Source organism: Sorex fumeus, unplaced genomic scaffold (genome assembly GCF_029834395.1).
Source record: "Sorex fumeus unplaced genomic scaffold, SorFum_2.1 ptg000009l, whole genome shotgun sequence".
In the NCBI taxonomy this organism is placed as follows: domain Eukaryota; kingdom Metazoa; phylum Chordata; class Mammalia; order Eulipotyphla; family Soricidae; genus Sorex; species Sorex fumeus.
Genome location: NW_026606066.1, coordinates 14,134,363 through 14,159,582, shown reverse-complemented (window position 1 = coordinate 14,159,582; position 25,220 = coordinate 14,134,363). Strand labels below are relative to the sequence as shown.

The window sequence follows — 25,220 nt, the reverse complement described above, 5'->3', positions numbered from 1 at the left end:
CGTCTTTCACTTCAGAATCTTTACAGAGCAGGGGAATATATCCTATTAACAATCAATTACTGATATTTATTCTTATATGTAATAATAGTGATATATAATAATTCAATTACTGGTATTTATTCTGCCAGAAAAACATCGGAAATTTTTGCTACCCTAAAGCATGTGTTAGTGTTCTCAAATGCATATAACAACTTATTTATTTGGCCAATATTTAGTACTAATTTAACATGCATCATAGCATAAATTTTAAAGACGCACTTGTCATTTAGGATTTCATCTCTAAGCAATAATATAGATAAGTACATATAATTTCAAAGTTTAGATACAGTGAATATAAAACCAGCAAATATATAATATATCTAGATATATTTAAATGAAGACAATGCCACTAATTGATACTTAAACTGAGTATCCATAATGCACTTAGTACATTTGAGATTATTATGGCAAATAAGAAGAAATTCATTCCAATCAATTGGCACTACTTTCACAAAAGTGTATTTTTATCAGTGACTTCAGAGGATATAAATTCCTGCTTTGCTTCATTTAACAATTTTTCTTTAAACATCTCAAAAGACTATGACAGTCTAGTGAGGAAAGTAGGAATATTAGTGTTTTCACAGTAATGTTTTCTAAAACAAAATTAAAGTATTAATTTTGAGCAAATAAGATATAGGCAAATTTACAGTAATTGAATTGCAGAGTTAAAACTAGATCTAAAGCTTTGGTCTTCTGATTCCCATCTAGATGAACAGTGATTAACTTCACATTCTGAATGTCAGTTCATTACCTTTCTGTTTGTTATTTACAATGTTGTATATGATTTCAACAATAACAAAAACATCCACTGTAAAACTTACCATATGTCAGTCACTGTTCTAGAACTGTATACACATAACTCATTAATATATTCAAGTCAGATGACTTAAATACACTAAGGAATTTTCTCAGAAATAACCTATTTATTAAGAGGCAGAGACTGAGCTTGGATACAGGTCAGTATTCTGAAAGAATATATTGTACTACAAAGTTATATGACTTAAGCAGACTTTAAAACTCTTCCACATAGGCTCAAAATCTAATTATAACATATCTCAGGCCATTTAATTCTTAATACCCAAAATGACCTATGTTATGCTGTCCTATAAACATTTTACTACTGAACAAAAAAAATACCATGTTGCAGTTAATGTATCAGTTTTGGCTTTAAAAAATAAACATACTATCTTTTTCCTAAAACAGTTTAAGAAAGATTGTAGTTGACACATGAACTGTGCTTATGTTGTGCTTTGAATTAAAATAAATTGTGGAATCCAGACAAAAAGAAGGAAAAATGTCTAATTCATTTTGAAGGGAAGAGTAAATGTTTTTGGGAGAGAGGAAGAAAGGCAAAGCTTGATCAAAATAACTTAAGGCACAAGGCAATTCCTAGCAAAAATAAAGAGAAATGAAAGGTTATAAACAGAAAAAATAGCATTTTTGAAGAACTTTATAGCACTTGGATTCCTGTTAGCTAGTAAGTTAGACTAGGTTTAAGTAAATATGACTAAGTTTAAATGTAACTTTCCCATTCCTCAAACATTAAAAATAGAACTACCATATGATCCATCAATCCCACTTCTGGGCTCATAGCCAAAGGAAAGAAATTTACCATCTCAGAGATATCTGAATTGTCACATAATAGCTAAGATATATAGAGACAACCCAAGTGTTCATCAAAGTATGATGGATAAAGAAAATGTGATGCACAATTGTTGGCTACCAGAGAAAATAGATAAAGGAGTTAGATAAAACAGATAAAAGGAGTCAAATGTATAAAGAGAATAAAATGGACTTTTGGTATTAAACTTAATATAGTATTTAAATATGTTAGATTTTAATGATGCATACATGAAACATATGTAATGTTATAATGCAATGTTGGTAACCGTTGAAAATATGTAAATGTGATAAATAGAAAGACAGACAATAGAGATACTATTCAGCCAGAAATTAATACTGCCAGCTACTGAAACTAAAATTTATGCCATTTATGAATTTATGAAAATATGAATAAAACTGAAATACACAATAATAAAATAGGCCTGCCAAAGAAAGAAAAAGGAAGGATAAAGGAGGTAGGATAATAAAGGAGATATTAATCAAAGCATTTAAACTATCAGTTACAAGAAAAATTAGTTCTAGCGATATAAGTCCAGCATAATAACTGAGTTCAGAGCCAGGAGTAACTGCTGAGCACTACTGGGTATGTGAAGTGCTGGATATATTAACTAGCTTGATTGTGATACTTATTTCATACCACATACATATATCAAACCCCATCACAGTATATACCTGAAACATAGCAATTTTTGCCAATTATACAACAATAAAACTGTAATAATATAAATTGACATTCTGAAAGATTTGTTTTCCTGGCAACCTGCAAATTAAAGATATTATGTTCATTCCTCTTTCACGTCTCTGTGTCTGGTTTCATTTTAATTCCCACCTATGGAATTCCATGAGCATTACATCTAACATAATTTACATAGATGATGTGTTAAATGAGAGTATACAATTTCAATTTTTCCACAATTCTCAAGTATCATGTCCTGGTTCTGATACAAAAGTCACATCCTTGCTGTCTCATCTAAGGGAAATCTGCTCTTGGATGTGACCCAGCTTTTTTTTTATTAACTTCAAGCAACACTGAAATGACTTTGATATATACAATAGAAGATTTAGAGATAATTTAGAGATAATGATTAATTAATTTATCATTTAGAAATGAATAATTAGAAAAGCTAAAATATTTCTTTGACTTTAATAATTATAAATAACAATTACCATTTCTAATTTGCCCTGAGAGGATCCTTAATATCCAAATATTCACTATAGTGACATGAATTTTCATTGTATTAAAATGATCTTTCTAGATTGTCCTTGATCTAGGAAATGTCAAAAGTAAAGCCACAGCTAAATCAGATTACCTACTAAAGAAATAGAGTTTACATCAGGGACAAGCAGGAGGTCCCCTAAGATCTGAAATCTAGGACTTCTGAGTAGTTGTGGATAGACTGAGAAATGCTCTCACATGCAATTTTGATAGAGAATTTTATTAAAATCTTTCATTTTGTTTCTACCCCCTACCTTGTCTGCTAACTACTAAATCTACTCAGGAATTTAATTTTCATTTTCAAAGTCTCAAGAGGGTTAGAGCTCTGAACATGACTGGAAACTTATATGCACTGCTCTTCTGTTTTTTTGTTTTACTTTCTTACAAGAATATTTCAGCATAGAAATATTCTTAATTTTGAAATAACAATCTCGCACAAAAGACTCTATACTATCCAAGCCTCAAAAATGAAGTATACTGAAGAGTTGGATTTTTTTTTCTTTCTTTCTCCAAAAACTTGCTTATGCTGTTTCTTCTGGCTGAACTGACATCTCCCCCAATCCTGGCCAATCTTCAAGGTCTACCTCCTATGCCACTTTTTCCATAATTCCCTTTACCCCCTATCTAAAGACTCTCTTCACCTTCTCAGCGAGTGTATCCTCCTCCCAAATGGAAATATTCTGGCCACTGAAACCACAGATGAGTAACTTGTGCTTATTCCATCTCATTTTAATCCCTAATGCTCACTACTTTCCACATTCTGTTATAGTTACTTGTGTTTAGTGCTTGTAACTCATATATGCAAACTCCTGTAAGCAGGGACTTCCTATTTTTTATAGCTCTTCCACATACAGTGTTTACTAGTACACTGCAGAATTTTGTATGGTTTATTTTCTTTGAAAATTACATTATGATAAGGTTCTATTTGTCTTGTGCCATTTTGAGAAAATAACTGAATAGTGAGAGAACATACAAATATGTCATAAAACATAAGACTTCTTTTTTTCATTTTACTTTCTTACAAGAATATTTCAGCCCAGATATATCCTTAATTTAAATTGCACCTGAATACTAATTATTTACTTGTATTTTAGGAAATTAACAATTTTTAAACAAAAAGTTGCTACAATGTTAATCAACGATGATTCAAAATACTACATTATCAAATAGGCACTTGAATTGCTCTATTTATATATTATCTTGAATTTATAACTATATTACTTTAGAATTTCATTGAGGCTAAAAATGATGACTAACAAAGTTACTAAAACAAGTTGTATTTAATTTCTTTAATTTCTATGAAGTTTTTTTGTCCTGAAAATTTTTGATGATTCAAAAATTAGCTCATATAAATAAATCTAAACTATATCCCTTTATTTTCTTTAAACCTTAATTTTCACATCTTTAGTACTCAACTTTAATAAAAAGATACTTGGAACTGCTACTAAATTTTCTCAAACCATAGTAATCATTATTCCATAAATTAAATTGCTGATACGTTATATTAAAGCAAATTGTCGGGGCTGGAGTGATAGCACAGCAGGTAGGGTGGTTGCCTTGCATGTAGCTGACGCGGATTTGATTCCCAGAATCCCATATGGTCCCCCAAGCACTGCCAGGAGTAATTCCTGAGTGCATAAGCCAGGAGTAACCCCTGTGCATCACCAAGTGTGACCCAAAAAGCAAAATAAAAAATAAATAAATAAATAAATAAAGCAAATTGTCTATATACATAGAACCCTTAGAAAGGCATTATAAACCTGAAAAATGGGTGCCTAAAAAATTTTAAATGCAAAATTTTTCAAGTCACAATTCTCAGTCAATTATTATTAGAATTTAATCAGATTTTGCATGATTTTCTTTTCTTAAATTTTCATAAACATCTTTATTTCAATGAAACCTATTTCATATTTTGATTGAATGTCTTATTTGATTTGTACAAGGGAGAGGGAACAAAATCAAACTACTGGACTCCATTACTGACACCTACCAAAACTTCATTCTAGCTCTTCAAATATGTAAATATGACAAATAATGCTGCAAGTGTGTGGCATATTGTAGGAACTCATATACAAAGTGTTTCATACATATTAGCTCACTTGATCCAGACAACAACTCATTCAGATAGGTAACATATTTAACCCTTGATTAGGAAAGTAACTCCAAACAAAATGACTAAGCTCTTAAGTGGTATAACTAAGATTTGAATAGTCACTAAACACTTTAGTTGTGCATCTCTTATTACAGCCAGCTGTCACAAACCAGGTAAAGGTAAGGTAAAGGCCCTCCCGTTGATCGTCGATTTGCTCGAGTGGGCCCAGTAACGTCTCCATTGGAGACTTTGTTGTTACTGTGTCTGGCATATCGAATACTCTCGGTAGCTTGCCGGGCTCTCCGAGAGGGGCGGAGGAATCGAACTCGGGTCGGCCATGTTGGCCGCTTGTAAGGCAAACGCCCTACCGGCTGGAGCGATAGCACAGCGGGTAGGGCGTTCGCCTTACAAGCGGCCAACATGGCTGACCCGAGTTCGATTCCTCCGCCCCTCTCGGAGAGCCCGGCAAGCTACCGAGAGTATTCGATATGCCAGACACAGTAACAACAAAGTCTCCAATGGAGACGTTACTGGGCCCGCTCGAGTCACAAACCAGAAGAATGTGAAAACCAAATTCCTCTAATACAATAAAAGATGTAGTCAGAAGCAACATTAGGTGTCATGCCCTTCTGAGGATATGAATTAACAAAGGTTTTGCATGCATTTTTCTGTTAATTGCAGCCAGCACAGAGATTAAAAAAAAAAAGAGAGAGAGAGAGAGAGAGAGAGAGAGAAGAGAGCAATTCCTGGATGCCAAATATCCTTCTGATGTAAAACCTACTTTCTGGTTTCCTGTTGTCCCCTTCTTCAAAGCCTGAGGTGAATCCTTATCTCCCATTTTACTTAAAAGCCTCCTGGAATGACCTAGTTAGCCCCAAATGCTCTCAACCTTGCTACTCTTGTTTTTTCTAAAATATAATCCCTATGAGGTCAAAACGCCTTTTCATAATTACCTATACCAAGCCTGGAATTAGATAGGCTTATTATTAGATAGCCTTATTCTACCCTGAGCGAACAAATACTTGTGGGCCCTTTTTCTGCCTGTTCTCAAATAGCAAGATTCAATTCTCTCAAAACAACTCACAACTATAGTTTATAAAACAAACAAAGGTATTTTATTTATTCACAATCTATAATATGCTGATATAATAAATCACAGATTATTAAACAACTTAATAACTTGTAAAAACTGTTAAATTATTGCTTAAACAATTTGAAATAACCCTTTATCTCTATAATTCAAGAAATTTCCATGAGAAAAGTGATACATAATTCTCAGGATCTGTGGTGTCCAAATTAGTTAAAGCTGTAGCATACCACTTTTGAACTATCAATTGAAAACAGAACACAATTCATAGTGTACATTTTTCATAATTTCCTTAACACTAAGAAATAATTTTTATTCCTTTTTCTCACAACACCAAATACAGTGTTGTACAAATCATGAGATTTCATATAGTGTTTACTGAATTGAACAATTACTCAAATGGTTCTTTATAAGCAGCTTAACTTTAGAAAAGCTTGTGGTGAATAATGACATGCATGTATAAAACAATACAGACAGAGATAACTGCTGTTTTTGAAAAAGAGATGACTAGTTGTTACTGGGAGAATTTGCAATCAATTCTACCATTCCAATGATCGATATCATATTGCTATGCAATAAAATTTGACATTAAATTAAAATGTCTAGGACAATCTCACAAATTCTTATTTCTTAATGCAAAGCCTTTTGACAGCAACAGAGAATTTTTTCTCCAATTTGTATAAAAAACAACAATAAGAATATTTTTCTATAAGAATAATTATCAATATTTTAATTTAAGTGCTATTGGAAGAAATTAATAAAATTTTTTATGGCTTGATCCTTTTGAAAGGTTATAAATACAGTGAAAAATAGAATGCTGTGAAACCAATACCTAGAAGAATCCCAAAGCAATGCCAAGAAACAGAATGTACTCATAGTGACTAATACATGCAAATACTGAAAATAAATTCTAACAGATTAAACTGGTTTTGTAGCAACTAAAAGGTATATTCACACCATTCCAAAACTAATCAAGCTTAAAAATATGGCAATCTTCCCAAATAATAAGATTATAAGCTGACTAAGTAGTCTGAATAACATATAAATATAGTCAACATTAATTAATAAGTATACTTTTTTCAATGTGTTTTAATTAAAAAGTAGAAATGGAATACTTAACTAAATTATTTTATATTTCCACTTCAGTCTTTTGATACATTTATTTTTAATACTATATCATTTAACTCTACTGATTCATTCTAAACAATCATAAAGACAAGTTTTCTTTCTGCTGAAAAATTATATATATTTTTATCTCTTCTTACTATTTAATCTGAAATACCTTGTCAAGATCTGACAAGTACCCTAAAGGTTAGGTAGAAATTTAAACACCATTTTAAAAACATACATTTTGTTCAAAATTTAAATATCAAACACAGGTACAGTTTATTACCAAAGTATATGCTTCTGAGAATATGCCATAACATACAAGATTTAAATACAAGTTATCTTAATAGCTAAAGATAATTTAAGATATTTTCAGGATAATATAGACAAATTCTTTGAAACAGAATTTCCTACTCTTTGTAGCTGATGTATCCTGCACTCAAGTCTTCATTTTGAAAATGAAAGTGAGCATTTATAGATTTATCTTTTGGTCAAAAAATCTTAAATAAGCTAAAATATCACAAATTTTCTTTGTATAAAGAAAATAGTCCTTGACTGCTTTCATATACATTCAGTGCCCTGCAAAAAAGCTGTTTAAGAGGACCAAAATATAATTTGTAAATATTTTAAAAAGAATTAAAATACTTTTTAAAAATACTTAAATACTTAAATATAATTATAAATTTATTGCTAAATAATTTTCATATGAGTAATAAAAATATTAGCAATAAGTATATTACTAAGTGATTACATAATATAATAGTAACAACTTTTCTTGCTATGTTTAAGAAATTCCATAACAAATTTTCATATGTCTCCATATGATCTGTCCTTATGAGTAAAAAATTTTATGCTGTTTTTATCATTCAAAGTAAATAAACTATATGACTAAATATAGAACTAATTTTGAAAAAAATCTGTCAGCCCCAAACCTTGTGTTTAATCACATATAAATAACCTTTTCTCTACTCCTGGATTTTCCCCCCAAATCCACAAATTCAAATACATATACAAACACATTTCTAAAATCCAAGTTTAACTGATTCCTATAAATATTGCTTATGAAAATATTTTGCAGAATATCTGATGCAGACAATCACATTGCTTAATATATTCTAAATAACTAAAAGCTAGAAGCAGTAATAACTCTACAATCTAATAGTATCATTATAATTCATGAGGTCATACCTGATGACTTAGAGACTGAAAAGGCTCACAGGTTCCAGACTGCATGACCTTTCTATTTCCAGAAACCCCTAAAGATTGCATTTCCTGTCTTATAAAAGATAATCACAGCCATCTCTATGTCCCAGCATCTTCAGGGCTAGTGAAGAAAACATCAAACAGCAGATCTGTCCATCAGTATCTGTTTAAGCCATTATAAATATATCAAATTTCTTATACTGTTTAGCGTCTCCCCCTTGCAGTTATAAACACCTCGTACTAAGGGAGGATGACACAGAAGTATTTGCTGTAACTGCTAATGCTGACTGAAAACACTAAGCTTACTGCTTAAAGCAATTCTGCATCATCCAAACAGAGCATAAGCCCCATCCTTCAGATTTCCCACTTATACTACTGTAAAGATTTCACTTTTTAAAGAGTTTTATTGTTTTCTGATCCTGTACAAATATTAAATGATCCTGTAAAAATATTAAATATTTAATGACGAATCCAATGTGTCTGTTGTAAATGCAATATAAGAATAACAAAATATGAATTCTTAATTATTAGGCATTAAATGACTAAGCTTTAGTAATGCTTTAACCAAGAAAAGTATGCTCTCTTAAAAAGAAAGTTTCCCTCCAAACTGTGCATGACCACTCATACAACTTATCAAAAATAGAAAAGCCAAAATTGATTAATTTTTATTCTGTCCAGCTTATTGCATATGGCAGAAGATAGACAAGTAGGTAAATGCATATTTGCTTTATAATTCTCGGGAGCTTCATTTAAATTTTGTAATATTCAACATGCATTCCATTAAAAAACTTTTATTTATTTTATTTATTTTTATTTAATGTTTTGTTCTAAAGAGTCTAACATGGCAAAGATAATGTGCAATCATCAACTCCATATACAGCATGGCTGTAGCTAGGAAAGAAATCTTTGTAAATTGTTGGCATTTTTGTTATTTTACCTGCATTTATCAATAACTCTGAGTACTTTATTTTCCCATAATACAGCAGAATCAGGAAATATTAGTATTTATTTTATTCATATGTGGATATATAGAAGAAAACCAGAGGATAGACAAAGTCAAATGAGAACAAACTATCAAACTCTAGTCACAGAACTGAGAATACCAGAGAGAAATGTGTAGCTGGATCAAAGCAGGGATGGGATACTATAGATTGCCGTAGAAGGATATTGGTGATCTAGTGGTAGGTGAGGGATGCTAAAGTATATATTTTTTAATGCATAAAGTTGTTTCCCTGAAACTTAGTCTTGCAAGCAATGTCATCTCAATAAAAAAAGATTTAACTAAAACAAATATATTGATGAGATAGATAGCAGTGAGAGTACAACAGGTAGGGCGCTTACGTTGCACATCACAAGGCCAACACAGGTTCAGTCCCCAGTACCCAACATGCTCCCCTAAGCCCTTCAGGTGTGATCCCTAAGTAATGAGTCAGGAATCAGCCCTTAGCACCTCTGGGTGTAGACCAAAATTCAAACAGATAGATAGCTAAATGGATAAATGAAATAGCTATTAACAGAGATCAATAGTCTCAAAAATTAGCCTTTCTCTTTGACATGTGCTGAACAATCTTTATTTTATGCACATACAAAACAAAAACTAAATTATTATCAATTTAACTAAATTCAAAGTTAGAAGTATTAAGGGGTGGTTGGGGAAAATGGAAGTAATGGTGCTGGGAAAGTGCAATGGCGGTGGAATTGGTGTTGTAATATTTATTTTCTGTAATTAAGTTGATGACTCAAATTTCTAAAATTTAAAAAAATAGAAATAAAGTTACCATAAAATAGTCTTTAAATAATATAATCTGAATTAGTAAATACTTCATCTATGAACACTGTACATACCTATGAAATAAACTAAGTAAAAATTGATTACCAGCTAAAATGCTATATAGAAAATATTTTAGATGGATGTGAACTAATAGAACACCAATATGATTTCCTTTCTCCCACTAACAACACATGATGAGTATAATAAATATTGTCATAAATATGAGTCTAAATCTTGAACTTCTTAAGAGGCTAGGGAATGGGAGAAAGATGTTCAGAGAATAAAAACTTCCAACTGTAAGATGAATAAATATGAATATAAATGAATTAAGTCTGGGTCTCTATTGTACATCATAGTTAATAATTGTAACTTAATAATAATGTACTATGCACTTGAAAATGGCATTGTGATGGTAATCATTTTATAATATATAAATGTACAAAATTAGCATATTGTATACCTTAAGTATATGCCATATTATGTCAATTATATCTTTTTAAAATTTTTTTAATTTATTGAATCACCATGAGAACAATTACAAAGCTTTCAGGTTTAAGTCTCGGTCATACAATAATCAAACACCCATCCCTTCACCAGTGCACATTTTCCACCACCAAGAACTCCAGTATACCCCCCTATCCCACCCCTCCCTCTGCCTGTGAGGAAGATGATTTCCATTTAACTCTCTCTATATTTTGATTACATTATTTTGACAAAAGATGCACCATTATTATTTGAAATTTCCCCCCAACAATCAGACCTACTGAAAAGGCATTGTTAGATAATCTGTTTTCTATTGTAGATTATGAAGAGCACATGATGTCATGTGGCAGCAATAGCGGCCGCGCGATTTTGGGTTTCTGATATTTTACTAATTAAGTCTGGAGGGATTTTTGCCAAAAGCCACTGGGTTCCCAGATTGGTCTGTGTGCTTCTGGGATCATGGCTGTTCCGGAGCTGGAGAGCCACTTGTAGGGGGTAACTCATGATCTCGGTGGGGTGGGAAGGACAGGCTGTTCCACCCCCAATCTCATAAGGTCATTGGTGCCCCGTCACTGCCGGCTCATACCTGGCTATTCAATAGTCTCTGAGGTGGCGGCTACCGTGCTGCCAGCAGGGTGGGGAGGTGGGGACGATGGAAGGGACAAACACCCTTTCCGACGGGAGGGGTACGCACGGCACTGTAGCTTAATGCATAGTCCAGACACATTTCTGCAAAAAGCGTCTGGGTCATAGAGACAGGGTGGGATGGGGGGGGCATGAGGAGGGAGGAATGCTGGGATCCGTGGTGGTGGGGGGTGGGCACTGGTGGAGGGATGGTTTCTGATCATTGTATGATTGAAACCCAAGCACAAAGATGTGTAAGTCTGCAACTGTACCTCATGATGTCTCACTATTAAAAAAAAAATTTTAATAAAAAAAAGTGTCTGGGTTCCCAGATTGGTTTGTGTGCCTCTGGGATCATGGCCATTCCAGAAAAAAATTATATCTTAACAAATCAGAAGTATATATACAATTTTATTTATAAAAATTTCAAAATTAATTGGGTATCTTTATAGACTATTATACATTATCACATTTTTAGAGAAATTACTCCTAATTGTACAAGTTCAGACAGGAGGTCTATAGTTTTTATTTTTAATGTTAAAACAGAAGGTCTATTTTGCATGTTAAAACAGAATATTCTGTGCAGATCACATTCAAAGAATGACAAATACAGCATGGTTGGACTGCAAAGCGTAAGTAGGAAAATGAAAAGAGATGAGTCAAGGATAAGTTCACAGTCCAAGTAGTCTCAGAAGCCACTATATATCTCTAAAATTTATCCTTAAGTGATTAGTGGCCTTCACATAATCTGATGGTTTTAGAATAACATCCGAATATGGAGGAGTACCAACTGAGTAAAATAAAAAATAAAGAAAAACACATTATAAATTCTGAGCAAGGCATGAAAATGGTCAAAATTTAAGAGATGATAGAAAGTTCGAAGAGATATGAAAAGGTACCAGATATACTCTTAAATTAAAAGAATTTGGGGGGTGAAAGATGTAACATAGAGAGAAATGTTAATGATAATTCTTATCTTCTATATCAGATTTCATTTTGAGTGTCACATGCTCCATTGTGATGGTAGGTACCCATTAAATGTGTGTTTACAAAATACCCAGAAAATTATGAGGAGAACTCATACGTGTTTTCTAATATGTGCCTAACTTAGAAAAACCAAAGTTATTATGAATGAATAAAGGATAAATAGAAAATCAAACATTTATTTAATATATTTTATCATATGTATAAGTAATGAAAATACTTATACATATTTTCATTACTTATACATATGATAAAATATGTATATTGGACATCATAATAAACTATTTCCATTAGTTGCTGAACATTATCATTTTTAGTATGTATGATCTAAATTTTATTCGGTGTTTTATTCTTGCCCACACAATCAAATGGTATTTGCAATAAAAATACAAGATCCAGAATACAAAAAACTACTATTTGATAAAATTCGCTTAAACTAAAAAATACTTATTTATAATCCATTAGTTGACTCAACCATTAGTAATTTGGTAATAGTAATTAACTAGCAATGATTAACCAACTGAAACTATAAAATACCTACTTCAGGTGACTATTGCTCTACAGAAAAAAAACAACACATTCTAACAAAATGCTCCTTGTATTGTTATTAAAGTATTCTCATAACAGAACAATAAAAAGTACATGAAAGTACAATGCCTCTACATTTTCACCAACTAGCTTGCCAACAAGAGCTATATAGCACAGAACCTTCTTTTTCAAGTGAGAAAAGAACTAAAATGAGGAAAGATAAATCAACCTTACTTTTATTTATGGGCTGGAGCAATAGCACAGCAGATAGGGCATTTGTCTTGTGCAAAGCCAGCCTGGGTGAGCCAGGTTCAATTCCTCCACCCCTCTTGGAGAGCCCGGCAAGCTACTGAGAGTATCTCACCCGCAGGGCAAAGCCAGGCAAGCTACCCATGACGTATTCAATATGCCAAACACAGTAACAACAAGTCTCAAAAAAATGCAGATGTTACAGGGCCCACTCGAGCAAATCAATGAACAATGGGAGGACAGTGACAGTGACTTATATTTATAACTTACTAATCAAAAAATACAAGATAATAAAGGATCAGTATTCTTAAGTCAGTAAGAACTTTATAATTATTGTATATTTGAGTCTTGCTTTTTTGTTTCTCACTATGTGATCCAAAGCCCTCATTTTATAGTTCTAAACCAAGTTCAAAACTCAAAATTGTTATCCCATAGCCTCAAGGTTTTTCCCAATATACTTGTCCTTTAATTTTTTTAGTAAAATGTATTTACTATTTTTAAAATTTACTAGTGTTGTAGATTAAAACAAATAGTAAATAGTGCAGAAAAGATTCATGATAACCAAATATTTTATGCGAAGCTTTTTTTTGGTAAAGCATTTACTTATTTCATTAATAGTTTGTAAATTAAATATTACTGGTCATGTTACACTGTTGATTTTTAAATGTAGTAATATATACATAGCATAAAGTTAACTCCCTTCACTATTTTATGTGTATCAGTTAAATGCATTAATTTTATGCATCATATTGTATAATTATTATCCACTGTTTCAAAAAAATTATCGCCCAAACAGAAACTGTCACCATGAAGCAATAGTGAGCCATTCTCTATACTCTGTAGTCAATTTTTAACTTCTACTTATCTATCAAGAATTTGCCTGTTCTAGTCTAGGGATAAATGCTCAAGTAGAGCAGTTATTTTCATGTTAATTTATAAAATACACAGAAAACCTAATTAATTCATGGTCACGATCCTCCTGTTGTTCTTCGATTTGCTCGAGCGGGCCCAGTAATATTGTGAAACTTGTTACTGTGTTTGGCATATTGAATACATCACGGGTAGCTTGCTAGGCTTTGCCGTGCGGGCAAGAAACTCTCGGTAGCTTGCCAGGCTCTCCAAGAGGGTCCGAGGAATCAAACTCGAGTCGGTCACGTTGGCTGCGTGCAAGGCAAATGCCCTACCCACTGTGCTATCGCTCCAGCCCAATTAATTCATTTCATTTAATATAATACTGTTTTTAAATTACATCTAATAAACTGAGCATAAATTAGTTCAATTTTTCAAAATAATTCACCAAGGTTATTAAGATTCTTTAAGATATTTAGTCCTTTGTAATATATTGTTATAATTTGGAGTATCTGATCAAACAATATAATGGAAATTCGGTTCTATTCATATAAGGTGTCCAGTGCTACATTATTAGAAGAGAAAAATGGGACTAATAAGAAAGAAACTAACTTATGGTACAACAAAATGAAATACTACATAACCACTTAATACTATGAAAGGAAAATGTTAGAAATAATGTACATCAGAATATTAAATATAAAAAATCTGAAAAAATTTTGTATTAAAATCTCAGCTAATAATAATTTCCCAAATAAGCTGTCAGAGACAACTCAAAGAAAAGCTGAAACTACTAAATCTTCAAGGTGTCATGTATAAAGACAATATTTCTGTGTAAATTTATGCTCTTTCCAAATATAATTTATTCCAGTGCTAAGTATTTGGGGAGAAAATATAAATGAAAATGTATAATGTTTGATCTTTCACTTTCAAGAACATCAATTAAATAATGATTTGAATAAAAAATTTCAGATAAATTTAGCCATTATTAAAAGTGTAATTTGGCAATACTAGAATAGAATGCTTATGGCTATAAGACATACTGAAAATGCGCCTTAACTTTTTAATATATACAGGATCACAGGAAAATACCTTAATATTAAATGTGTTCAATGTTATATGGTGTATATATAGAAGTTACAGAAGCATCTGGAATAAAGTCAGTTCTAAACAAATGTTTGCTCATATCAATCAAGATAAACTGACTTGTTATAATATCCAACAGTTTAAAAAATATTTAAGTGTATAAAACAAGTGTATCTGTCCATTTTCATTTTGAAATCATTTGTCTCACAATTCTGGCACAAAGTAAATCCTGTTAATGTCATTGATACATTAGTGAACACCCAGTTACCACCCTCTCCAACTACATTTTTTAAATGTTTATTATTTTCAGTCTACATGAAACAACTGTCACTTTGAGTCAAAACCTCTATATAATATCATATTCTAGTCTCCAATGACTACCAGAATCTGACCCTGACAAACAATTACATTCCTCATCTTACTAATATTAATATCCTCTGGCTTTTTACTCCATCTCAATTAATAGTTTATCATTTCCAATAATCATTCAGTACTTTAAGACCTTCAACTTTACTTGTACTACTACTTATTGATCTTGGTTCAGTTCTTAGTGCGCTATTTATTTCAGAATATTTTACAAGTTTTACATTTTCTATAAATCCACGTTCTTGTTAGTAAAAGTAAAGATGAGCATAATTATCTGCGAAGTTTTCCTTGAGGATTGCATGAATTTAAAATATAAAGTGCTTAATTACACAAGGCCTACCCATAACATAGTAAGGATATAACAAATGCTGTTGATATTACATTTCATGCCTTTCATCCTATACATAGATCTATGGCCTACTTGATAAACAACAGTTAACAAACATCTGCCATGAAATCTTTCTTAATCATATTTTTGGCATATCACAGTTCTGGATTTACAAATTTCCTTTCTGACTTTTTGAAACATTTGTACTTACCTCTAATTCTCAACTACTAAGCTTCTATTCATGAAACATTTCATACTGAACCTAAGGTAGATTTCTGAATTTAATATACGTATGTATGCATGAAATTAGTAAGATAATGAAGTCCAAAGTCCTTTTTCAGGCTATAAAACATAACTCTCAAGGTGATTTTCAAGTGGTATTTTCAAGAGGAAATAGAAGAGCACTTTCAGATATAAGTCAAATAGAGGCAATGGGCTGGAGCGATAGCAAAGCGGGTAGGGTGTCTGCCTTGCACGCAGCCAACATGGCCGACCCGAGTTCGATTCCTCCGCCCCTCTCGGAGAGCCCGGCAAGCTACCGAGAGTATTCGATATGCCAGACGCAGTAACAACAAAGTCTCCAATGGAGACGTTACTGGGCCCGCTCGAGCAAATCGATGATCAACGGGAGGGCCTTTTAGAGGCAATATGCATCAATATATTCAAATAGGCAATATACTCAGATATGAGACAATATAGCCAAATATAACCAATATAGTCAAACAGTTTACTGTCACCAATTTTAGTTATTTTGAATTCCTCTTCTCTTCATAGAACTACATAATTTGTAGTTTTCAACATAGAAAACTCAAAGTTCTAGGGTATAAAAATTAACAAAAATTAGCCTCATTTGGAGAAAAATCAATTTTCCTTAGCAGTTTTCTATAGACAGAACTACAGAATAACAAATACCAAAAAATGATATTTTCTTTGTAAAATGTACAGATTAAGAGAAAAAAGCAGTGCTTGCTTTGACAGCACATATACTAAAATTGGAACAATACAGAGAAGATTAGCATGGCCTCTGAGCAAGCATGACACACAAATTCGTGAAACATTCTAAATTTTTAGCAAGAAATGTGAAATGGAGCAAGGAAGCCTCTTTAACAAATTGTGCTGACAAAACTGGACAGCTACATGCAAAAAAAAAAATGGGCTCAGATCTCTACCTAACACCATGTACAAAATTAAGATCAAAATGAATTAAAGTGGGAATGCCGACTGGTTCAGCCCTTTTGGAAAACAATATGAATGATTCTCAAAAAATTAGAAACTGAGCTCCAATTTGACCCAGCAATACTACTCCTGGGAATATATCCCAGAGAGGCAAAAAAATATAGTCAAAGTGACAACTTCACTACTTTGTTTATTGCAGCACTCTTTACAATAGCCAGAATCTGAAAAAAAAAAAAAAAAACCTGAGCGCCCGAGAACAGATGACTGGTTGAAGAAACTTTGATATATCTACACAATGGAGTACTATGCAGCTGTTAGAAAAGATGAAGTCATAAAATTTACATACACGTGGTACTACATGGAAAGTATCATGCTAAGCGAAATGAGTCAGAGAGGGACAGACATAGAAAGATTGCATTCATCTGAGAAACATAAAGTAACAAAATAGGAGACTAACACCCAAGAGTGGCCGAAATTAGTACCAGGAATTTTGCTCCATGGCTTGGAGGCCAGCTACACATTCTAGGGGGAAAGGGAACTCAGATAGAGAAGGGAGCACCAAATAAAGGGTGTTGGGAGGATCCTCCCAGGATGGGAGAAGCATGCTGAAAGTAGACTATAGACCAAACATGATTGCCACTCAATGCCTCTCTTGCAAACCAAAACACTCAAAAGGAGAGAGAGAACAAAAGGGTATGTCCTGCCACCGAGGCAGAGTGGGATGGGGGGTTGGGGGTGGGAGGGATACTGGGATACATGGTGGTGGGAAATGGGCACTGGTAGAGGGATGGGTATTTGATCATTGTTTAATTGAAACCCAAGAACAAAAATTTGTAAGTCTACAACTGCACCTCATAGTGTCGCACTAATACATTTTTTAAACAATTGTTTAAATAAATAAAATATATATAAAAAAAGAAACAGTGACCAAAATACAAAGACAGTCTACAGAATGGGAAAGAATATTCACCCAATACCCATCCAATAAGGGGTTGATATCAAGGATGTACAAAGCACTGGTTGAACTCCACAAGAAGAATACATCCAACCCCGTCAAAAAATGGGGTGATGAAATGCACAGAAAATTTCTCAAAGAAGAAATCAGAATGGCTAAAAGGCACATGAGAAAATGCTCTACATCATTAATCATCAGGGAGATGCAGATCAAAACAACAATGAGACATCACCTCACATCACAGATACTGGCCAACATCCAAAAGAACACAAGCAACCGGTATTGGCATAGATGAGGTGAGAAAGAGACCCTCCTTCACTGCTGGTGGGAATGCCAACTGATTCCGCCCTTTTGGAAAACAATATGGATGATTCTCAAAAAATTAGAAACTGAGCTCAAATTTGACCCAGCAATACCACTCCAGGGAATATATCCCAGAGAGGCAAAAAAGTACAGTTGAAGTGACATCTGCACTTGTATGTCTATTGCTGCACTGCTCACAATAGCCAAAATCTGGAAAAAATACGAGTGCCCGAGAACAGATAACTGGTTAAAGAAACTTTGGTACATCTACACAATGGAATACTATGCAGCTGTTAGAAAAGATGAAGTCATGAAATTTACATACAAGTGGTACTACATGGAAATTATCCTGCTAAGCGAAATGAGCCAGAAAGAGAGGGACAGACATAGAAAGACTGCAATATATATTCCCCAATATATTCATTTGGGGAATATAAAGTAAAAGAATGGGAGACAAGTACCCAAGAATAGTTAAGTATGAGGAGGTCTGCTCCACAGCTTGGAAGCAGGCAGCAGATGCTGGCAGAAAAGGCAGCTCAAATAGAGATGGGAACACCAAATAAAGGGTGTCTGGAGGACTCGCTTGAGATGTATAATGCATGCTGAAAGTAGACTATAGACTGAACATGATGGCCACTTAATACCTCTATTGCAAACCACAATACCCTAAAGAAAAGAGAGAGCAAAAGGGAATGCTCTGCCACAGAGGTGAGATTGGGTGGTGGGTAATGGGGTGGGAAGATGGGAGGGCTACTGAGATTATTGGTGGTGGAGAATGAGCACTGGTGGGGGGGACGGGTACTTGATCATTGTATAACTGAAACCCAAGCACAAAAGTTTGTAAGTCTACAACTGTACCTCATGGTGTTTCACTAATATAAAAACAAAAGAGAAAAAAATAGTGAAATTAGAAGGGACTATATTAAAATTTTAAGTTAATATAAGTTATTAAGTACATATATGAGAAAACAAATGCTAAGTTGGCTTCATAATCATTTCCATTTATAAATATATGATACTTTAAAAATAGGGCTGGAGCGATAGCACAGTGGTAGGGCATTTGCCTTGTGTGCAGCCAGCCTGCCTAAGCTAGGTTCGATTCCTCCACCCCTCTCGGAGAGCCCAGCAAGCTACTGAGAGTATCTCGCCCACACGGCAAAGCCTGGCAAGCTACCCATGACTATTCAATATGCCAAACACAGTAACAACAAGTCTCACGATGGAGACATTACTGGCCCGCTCGAGCAAATCGATGAACAACAGGAGGACAATGCACTGCAGTACTACTTTAAAAATTATTTCCCACACTTAATTATCACTAAGAATTTAAGCACATCAAGTGCATATTTGAGTAAATATTAAAGGACAGTAATATTTAATCTTTGGGTACATATATGTGGCTGCTTTAGATACAATTTCAACTGTCTCTATGTGAATGGAATACCATACCTGGGGTGGGGAGAGGTCAACGCTTTTAATACCAGGGCACAACACTGAGACTCATCCCAAGAACATTGCCAGCAAGCACAACTACCAACTACTCTATATTCCCTTGTAGCTAACAGATACTATTTTTAAAATATTTTTTCTAATTACTGTACTGGGCTGAGCAATAGCACAGGGGTAGGGCATTTGTGTTGCACGCGGCGGACCTGGCCGAGCCAGCCCCTCTCAGAGAGCCCGGCAAGCTACCGAGAGTATCTCGTCCACACGGCAAAGCCTGGCAAGCTACCTGTAACGTATTCAATATGACAAACAAGAAGTAACAAGAAGTCTCACAATGGAGACGTTACCAGGCCCAGCCGAGCAAATCGATGAACAATGGGAGGACAGTGTTACAGTGCTACTGGGCTGGAGCAATAGCACAGCAGGTAGGGCATTTGGCTTGCAGGCAGCCGACCCAGGTTTGATTCCTTTGTCCCTCTCGAAGAGCCCGGCAAGCTACCAAGAGTATCCTGCCTGCACAGAAGAGCTTCGCTCCCTGTGACATATTCAATATGCCAAAAACAGTAACAACAAGTCTCACAATGGAGACATTACTGGTGCCTGCTCGAGCAAATCGATGAACAACGGGAGTACAGTGCTACAGTGCTAATTACTAAAATATACAAGTGTACATACAATGTATGTTATAAAAAATATGGTAAACAAGGAGTGTAGAGAAGAAAATTTTAGCTTCCATTTCAACTTCCGGAGAGGCATTACAGACATGTTGATGAATGTCCCTCCAATATATGAATACACAAATTATAATTTTTTTCACTTTAGAGCTACATCTAGCAGTACTCATGGGCGACTCTTGGCTTGATGCTAGGCAGTTCTGGGACACCATGTGGTGCCAGGGACTCATAATATATTAATAAAATAGAAACTCAGAAGTTCTATTGCTTTTTCTCATCTCTCTCCAAAGCATGCTCTCTCTCTCTCTCTCTCTCTCTCTCTCTCTCTCTCTCTCTCTCTCTCTCTCTCTCTCTCTCTCTCTCTCTCTCTCTCTCCAGACCTGAGTTCAATCCCAGCATCCCATATGGCCACCCAAGCATTACCAGGAGTAATTCCTGAGTGCAGAGCCAGGAGTAACCCCTGAACATCACTGAGTGTGACCCAAAAAGCCAAAAAGAAAAAGAAAAAGAAAAATGCCTGCCATAAAGGGGGAGGGGGAAAGCGAGGAGAAGAGAAACTGGGGACATAGGTGGTGGAAAATGTACACTATGGAGGGATGGGTGTCGAAATATTTTATGACTGAAACCCAACCATGAACAGCTTTGTAACTGTGTATCTCATAGTATTTAATTTTAAAAATAATAATGCTTTCTCATGGACATAATTCCAACACTACACCCACTACCAGTATGCCCACTGCCCTCTCCTAAGGAACCCAATGCCCCTCTCTTTTAACGCTCCAGATTCACTTGTGTTGATCAGGTCTCCCATTATGTTGCCTTTGGTCCTTTGTTGCTACCTTACTGTGTCTCTTAAGTTGCACATATGAGAGAGATTCTTCTAGGAAATATCTACATGATGTGTAGATTATATGTATATTTTCCTTTTTTAAAACTATGATTTGAACAAGGACATTATCAAAAGTCACAGAGCTATCAAAGTGGCAAAACTTCTCCCAGTCCTTTCATAAAATTCTTACCCTCAGATAACATTCTCTTCTTTTAAGTTCATGCAGAAAACATCTTCAGCATGAGAAAATTATCTCCGCTTTCTACCTAGAGTTGACTCTCATTACTCTCTCCAGTATACTCTTCCAGAAAAATATTGGGAATACACAGCACTAGAAAAGGGAATATGGGTAATTATAATAGACTATAAGAAAGAGAAAATTTTTAAATCATATACCTATGAAAAAAAAGTTCACAATAACCAAAAGTTGAAACAATCTAAATGTTCGCCAACAAGTGAATGGATAACAAACTGGTACATACATACACGGGAATATCATTCATTCTTATAAAGAAATTAGATACTGATACATAGGTGAATCTTGAAAGTTTTCTGTCAATTAAAATAATCCAAACACAAACGCTGGGGTTCCGTTTATATAAGCAACCTAGATCAGTGAAATTTCATGGAAATAGAAATGAAATATAATGATGTAATTTCTAACTTCCAATTATTAAACTTTTCTATTGTCTTTCCTTATCATTATAAATGCATGTATTTATCTTGCATGCAGCCAACCTGGGTTCGATTCCCTTCTCTCAACATTCTCCCTTGGCCTGATCCTCTATTCCCTGTTAAATTTATTCTGAATTATTTCTGAAACATTGGTATTTAACCCTCTGCTCTTATAATGTTAATTCCATTATTAAACAAAAGTTCATTAAATTCCTAAGTACTTCTTGCTAGACGGAAGAGTAGGAATATAATAATATATAATAAAATATAATAATATAATATATTATATATTATATAATATAATAATAATATAATAAAAATAAAATACAAATGTGTCCTTGCCCCAATGTTCTAGTGGAGGAAACAGACAACTAAATAGGAAAATTTAAAACCTCTTTCTCAAGCTCATCTATTTTCTATTCCATTTTCTATATGGCATCTCTGGGGGTGTACTGCATGGCAGCTCCTACTTTCCAGGCTATCAAAGCCACACCACAGTCCCTTCATCCCTTGACCTTGAATCTAAGCTAGGCCTGTGACTTGCAGTAAGCAACAAAATGCAACATAAATTCTTCTGTGCCAATTCTGAGCCAATGCCTTCCAGAATTTTAGCAGTTCCCACTATGTGGTCCATTAAGAATCATGAGTTGCCATGCAAACTGTCTGCCTATTCTAATGGAAGCAGCACTTAGAGCGATCATGCAAACTGGGAAGGTACTAAGACTAGATAGCAAAATGAAAGAAAACTACCATTCAACACTTAGTGAGCCCAAGCTAACTGCAGAGGAGTCAATCTAAGAAGAGAGTCAAGACAAAGGGATGTCATTATCTGAATCTCTAAAACTAAAAAGTTTATTTGTTCATATTCAAGTTATAGCAAGCCAACTTCCTTTTCCCTAGGAAACCTCCAAGTCCAACCAATTCAGAGCTCTAAAATAAATCTACACTAGCTCATCTTACTGTAAATACTCCAGGAAAATAACATTAGAATAAAAATAGTTCCACAGAGTAGTAACTTTTTAAATAACTAAATGAAACTATGTTATCTTTACTATTAACTTTCTTAGAGATTTTGCCCTTGAGCTTGTTAAATTCAAGAAAGTTACATAAAACAAATATACCCAAAATATGTTTAGCATGGATTCTGCCAAATCCTCAAGTCATTTAATGGAATTATTATTTTGCAAAACACATCTTGGATAATTGATAATAAAAGGACAAACTAATATATTAATGCCAAGAGATAAGAAGACAAGTTTGATTTTTCCTAACATTCATCATTTTCTCAAAATTAAATGAAAATTTTTATACATGTAATTACTATAATTGAAACTCCAAAGGAAAAAATGAATCTTCAACTCAAAATAAAGGGAGGGAAAGGTATAACAGTACTAAGAGTTAAGAGCTTATTGTGTGATATAGAAATGGATTATATCAGCACAATTTCATGACTTTTTTTCTTTTAATAAGTCTGCATTCTAGGAATAAGAACAAAAAATAGAGAAGAGAAAGAAAGAGTCCCATGACCACATTAATGATTAAGAAGATGAGAAAAACTAATGTATTAGTAAGAAGATTATTAAACAGCTATAAATGTCCTACAGAATAAAGCAATCAGTTATATGTATGAAAAGGAACTTAATTAAATAAATCCTTCCTTAAAGACAGGAATTCTGGGTTTTTTAAAATGAGATACAGAAATAAAAGAAATAAATTAAGCTTTTTACTTAACAGAAGGTTAATTATACTTTGAAATAGGAATTTCAACCTAGAATATACATTGTAGGTTAGGGATTCAGTGGGAGAGCATCACTTTGCATGTGTAAGTCCCTGGGTTTGTTCCCCAGAACAACAATAAAATCATTGTGATAAAGTTCACAAAAAGTATCCTAAAGTAAAATTCATGAAGCTAGTATTAAATAGCTGTTATATGAAATTATTCACTTAATATTTTCAGACTTAAATTCTTATTTACAAGTGAATATATACTGTATAGTCTTTTTAGTTTCATAATTTTATAAGCCTCTGATTCTCAGTGAGTTAATGCCCATGATGATTAAATCTTTAACAGTGCATAGCTGATGTGAAGTTTTGACATTAAGGAATTATGTGTGAGTCATGGGCATGAATATTAGCAGGAAACTGCGAGGAAGGAAGACTGTTATGTTCTCTCTCATATACATGGATTTTGGTGGATAGTAAATGATAATGATATTTTGAGTGAATGACATTGACACCAAAAATTATAAGGAGCAAGAAGGCTATAATTTGATATTCTGTAAATAAAGCCAATAAATCAATACTCACATCTTCTTACTGAAAGGAAACAAACCAAAAATACCAATAAAATCCAAGCCTATTGCAAAAGCATATCAATTTCTCCTTTAAAGTATGACTTGTTTATCAGACTAGAGAGATAGCAGAGCAGGGAAGGCACTTGTTTTACATGTAGCCAACCTAGGTTTGATTCCCAGTACTACATATAGTCCTGTAAACTACACTAAAGCAATCCCTGAACAGAGTCAGAAGTAAACCCTGAGCACAGCTGGGTGGGTCTAAACCCTCTGCCCCCATAATACATTCATTTATATCTTTCTGATCTTTCCTTTGAAGATTCCTAGCCAGAACCTTTATATAAATTCTCATTTCATCAACCTAAGTTATCTTGAAATGTTTCTATTTCATCTTGATGGCTCTAATCACTACTTTGAAAATTCTTTCTAAAAGTAGCTATCAAATTAAAATCCTTAATGAATGTTTTCACCACATCATTCCCCTATTCAAAAACATATAATAACTCTTCCCATTTATATAATCTTAGAACTTCTCCACCAGACTCAAAGATTTCCATATTTGATCTCATTTTTTCTTCAGTCTTTATTCCTGTATTTTTCAATATAGACTTATCCTCTCTAGTCAAGTACTTTGATTACAACTCATCTTTCTGATATACTCTCACGCTTATTTCTGCTATTCCCAATGCACACAACACAAACTTCCACCTCAGGGGGGTTCTTTTCTTGGGGGGGTATGTTCCACCTTTATACCACTCTGTTCATCTATAAAAATTAAAATAAATGGGGCCTAAAATCTAACTGATCTACATATTTGCTGTCTATAAAATCTAACCAATCCACATATTTACTGTCTATAAAGTATAAATGCTAGTATCCTTACCCTCAAGGAAGTTGTAATTTATATGAAAAATGAATTAATGACTCCAAAAATACTCTGTAAGCAGAATGCAATAAGTTGTGAGAGAGCACAGACAAGGGGCACTAAACCAGAAACAGATGGAATGTCAGAATTAGTGGTATAGAAGAGCACCCTTCTTAAAGTCTTCAAGAAATAAAACACACTCAGGCTAGAGAAATAGTACAGTCGGTAGAGCACTTGCCTTGAGCACACAGCCAACCTGGATTCAATCCCCAGCACCACATATGGTCCCTGAGCCCCACCAGGAGTGACTCCTGAGCTCAGAGCCAAGAACAACTCCTGAGCATTTTCCGTGAAGAAAAGAAACCACA

The 25,220-nt window shown here is 33.8% G+C and overlaps 1 protein-coding gene and 1 non-coding gene across 11 annotated transcripts in view; one reads left to right on the top strand and one right to left on the bottom strand.

The window, feature by feature from the left end:
* Positions 1–25,220, bottom strand: part of SLC4A10 (solute carrier family 4 member 10) — a 320,600-nt gene that overhangs the window by 225,501 nt on the left and 69,879 nt on the right. For 2 of the 10 annotated variants that reach the window (XM_056110433.1, XM_056110435.1), the window contains exon 2: positions 8,353–8,488. The exons of 6 other annotated variants lie outside the window; for them this stretch is intronic. In XM_056110433.1, the coding sequence (XP_055966408.1) occupies positions 8,353–8,433 (81 nt within the window). In that variant the 5' untranslated portion in view covers positions 8,434–8,488. Of the gene's footprint in view, positions 1–8,352; positions 8,648–25,220 lie in introns of those variants that run through there. 2 more of the 10 variants (XM_056110437.1, XM_056110438.1) reach the window with 1 other exon arrangement.
* Positions 16,598–16,704, top strand: LOC130019878 (U6 spliceosomal RNA). Its single transcript, XR_008791932.1, has one exon. It is a non-coding gene; the product is annotated as a U6 spliceosomal RNA (small nuclear RNA).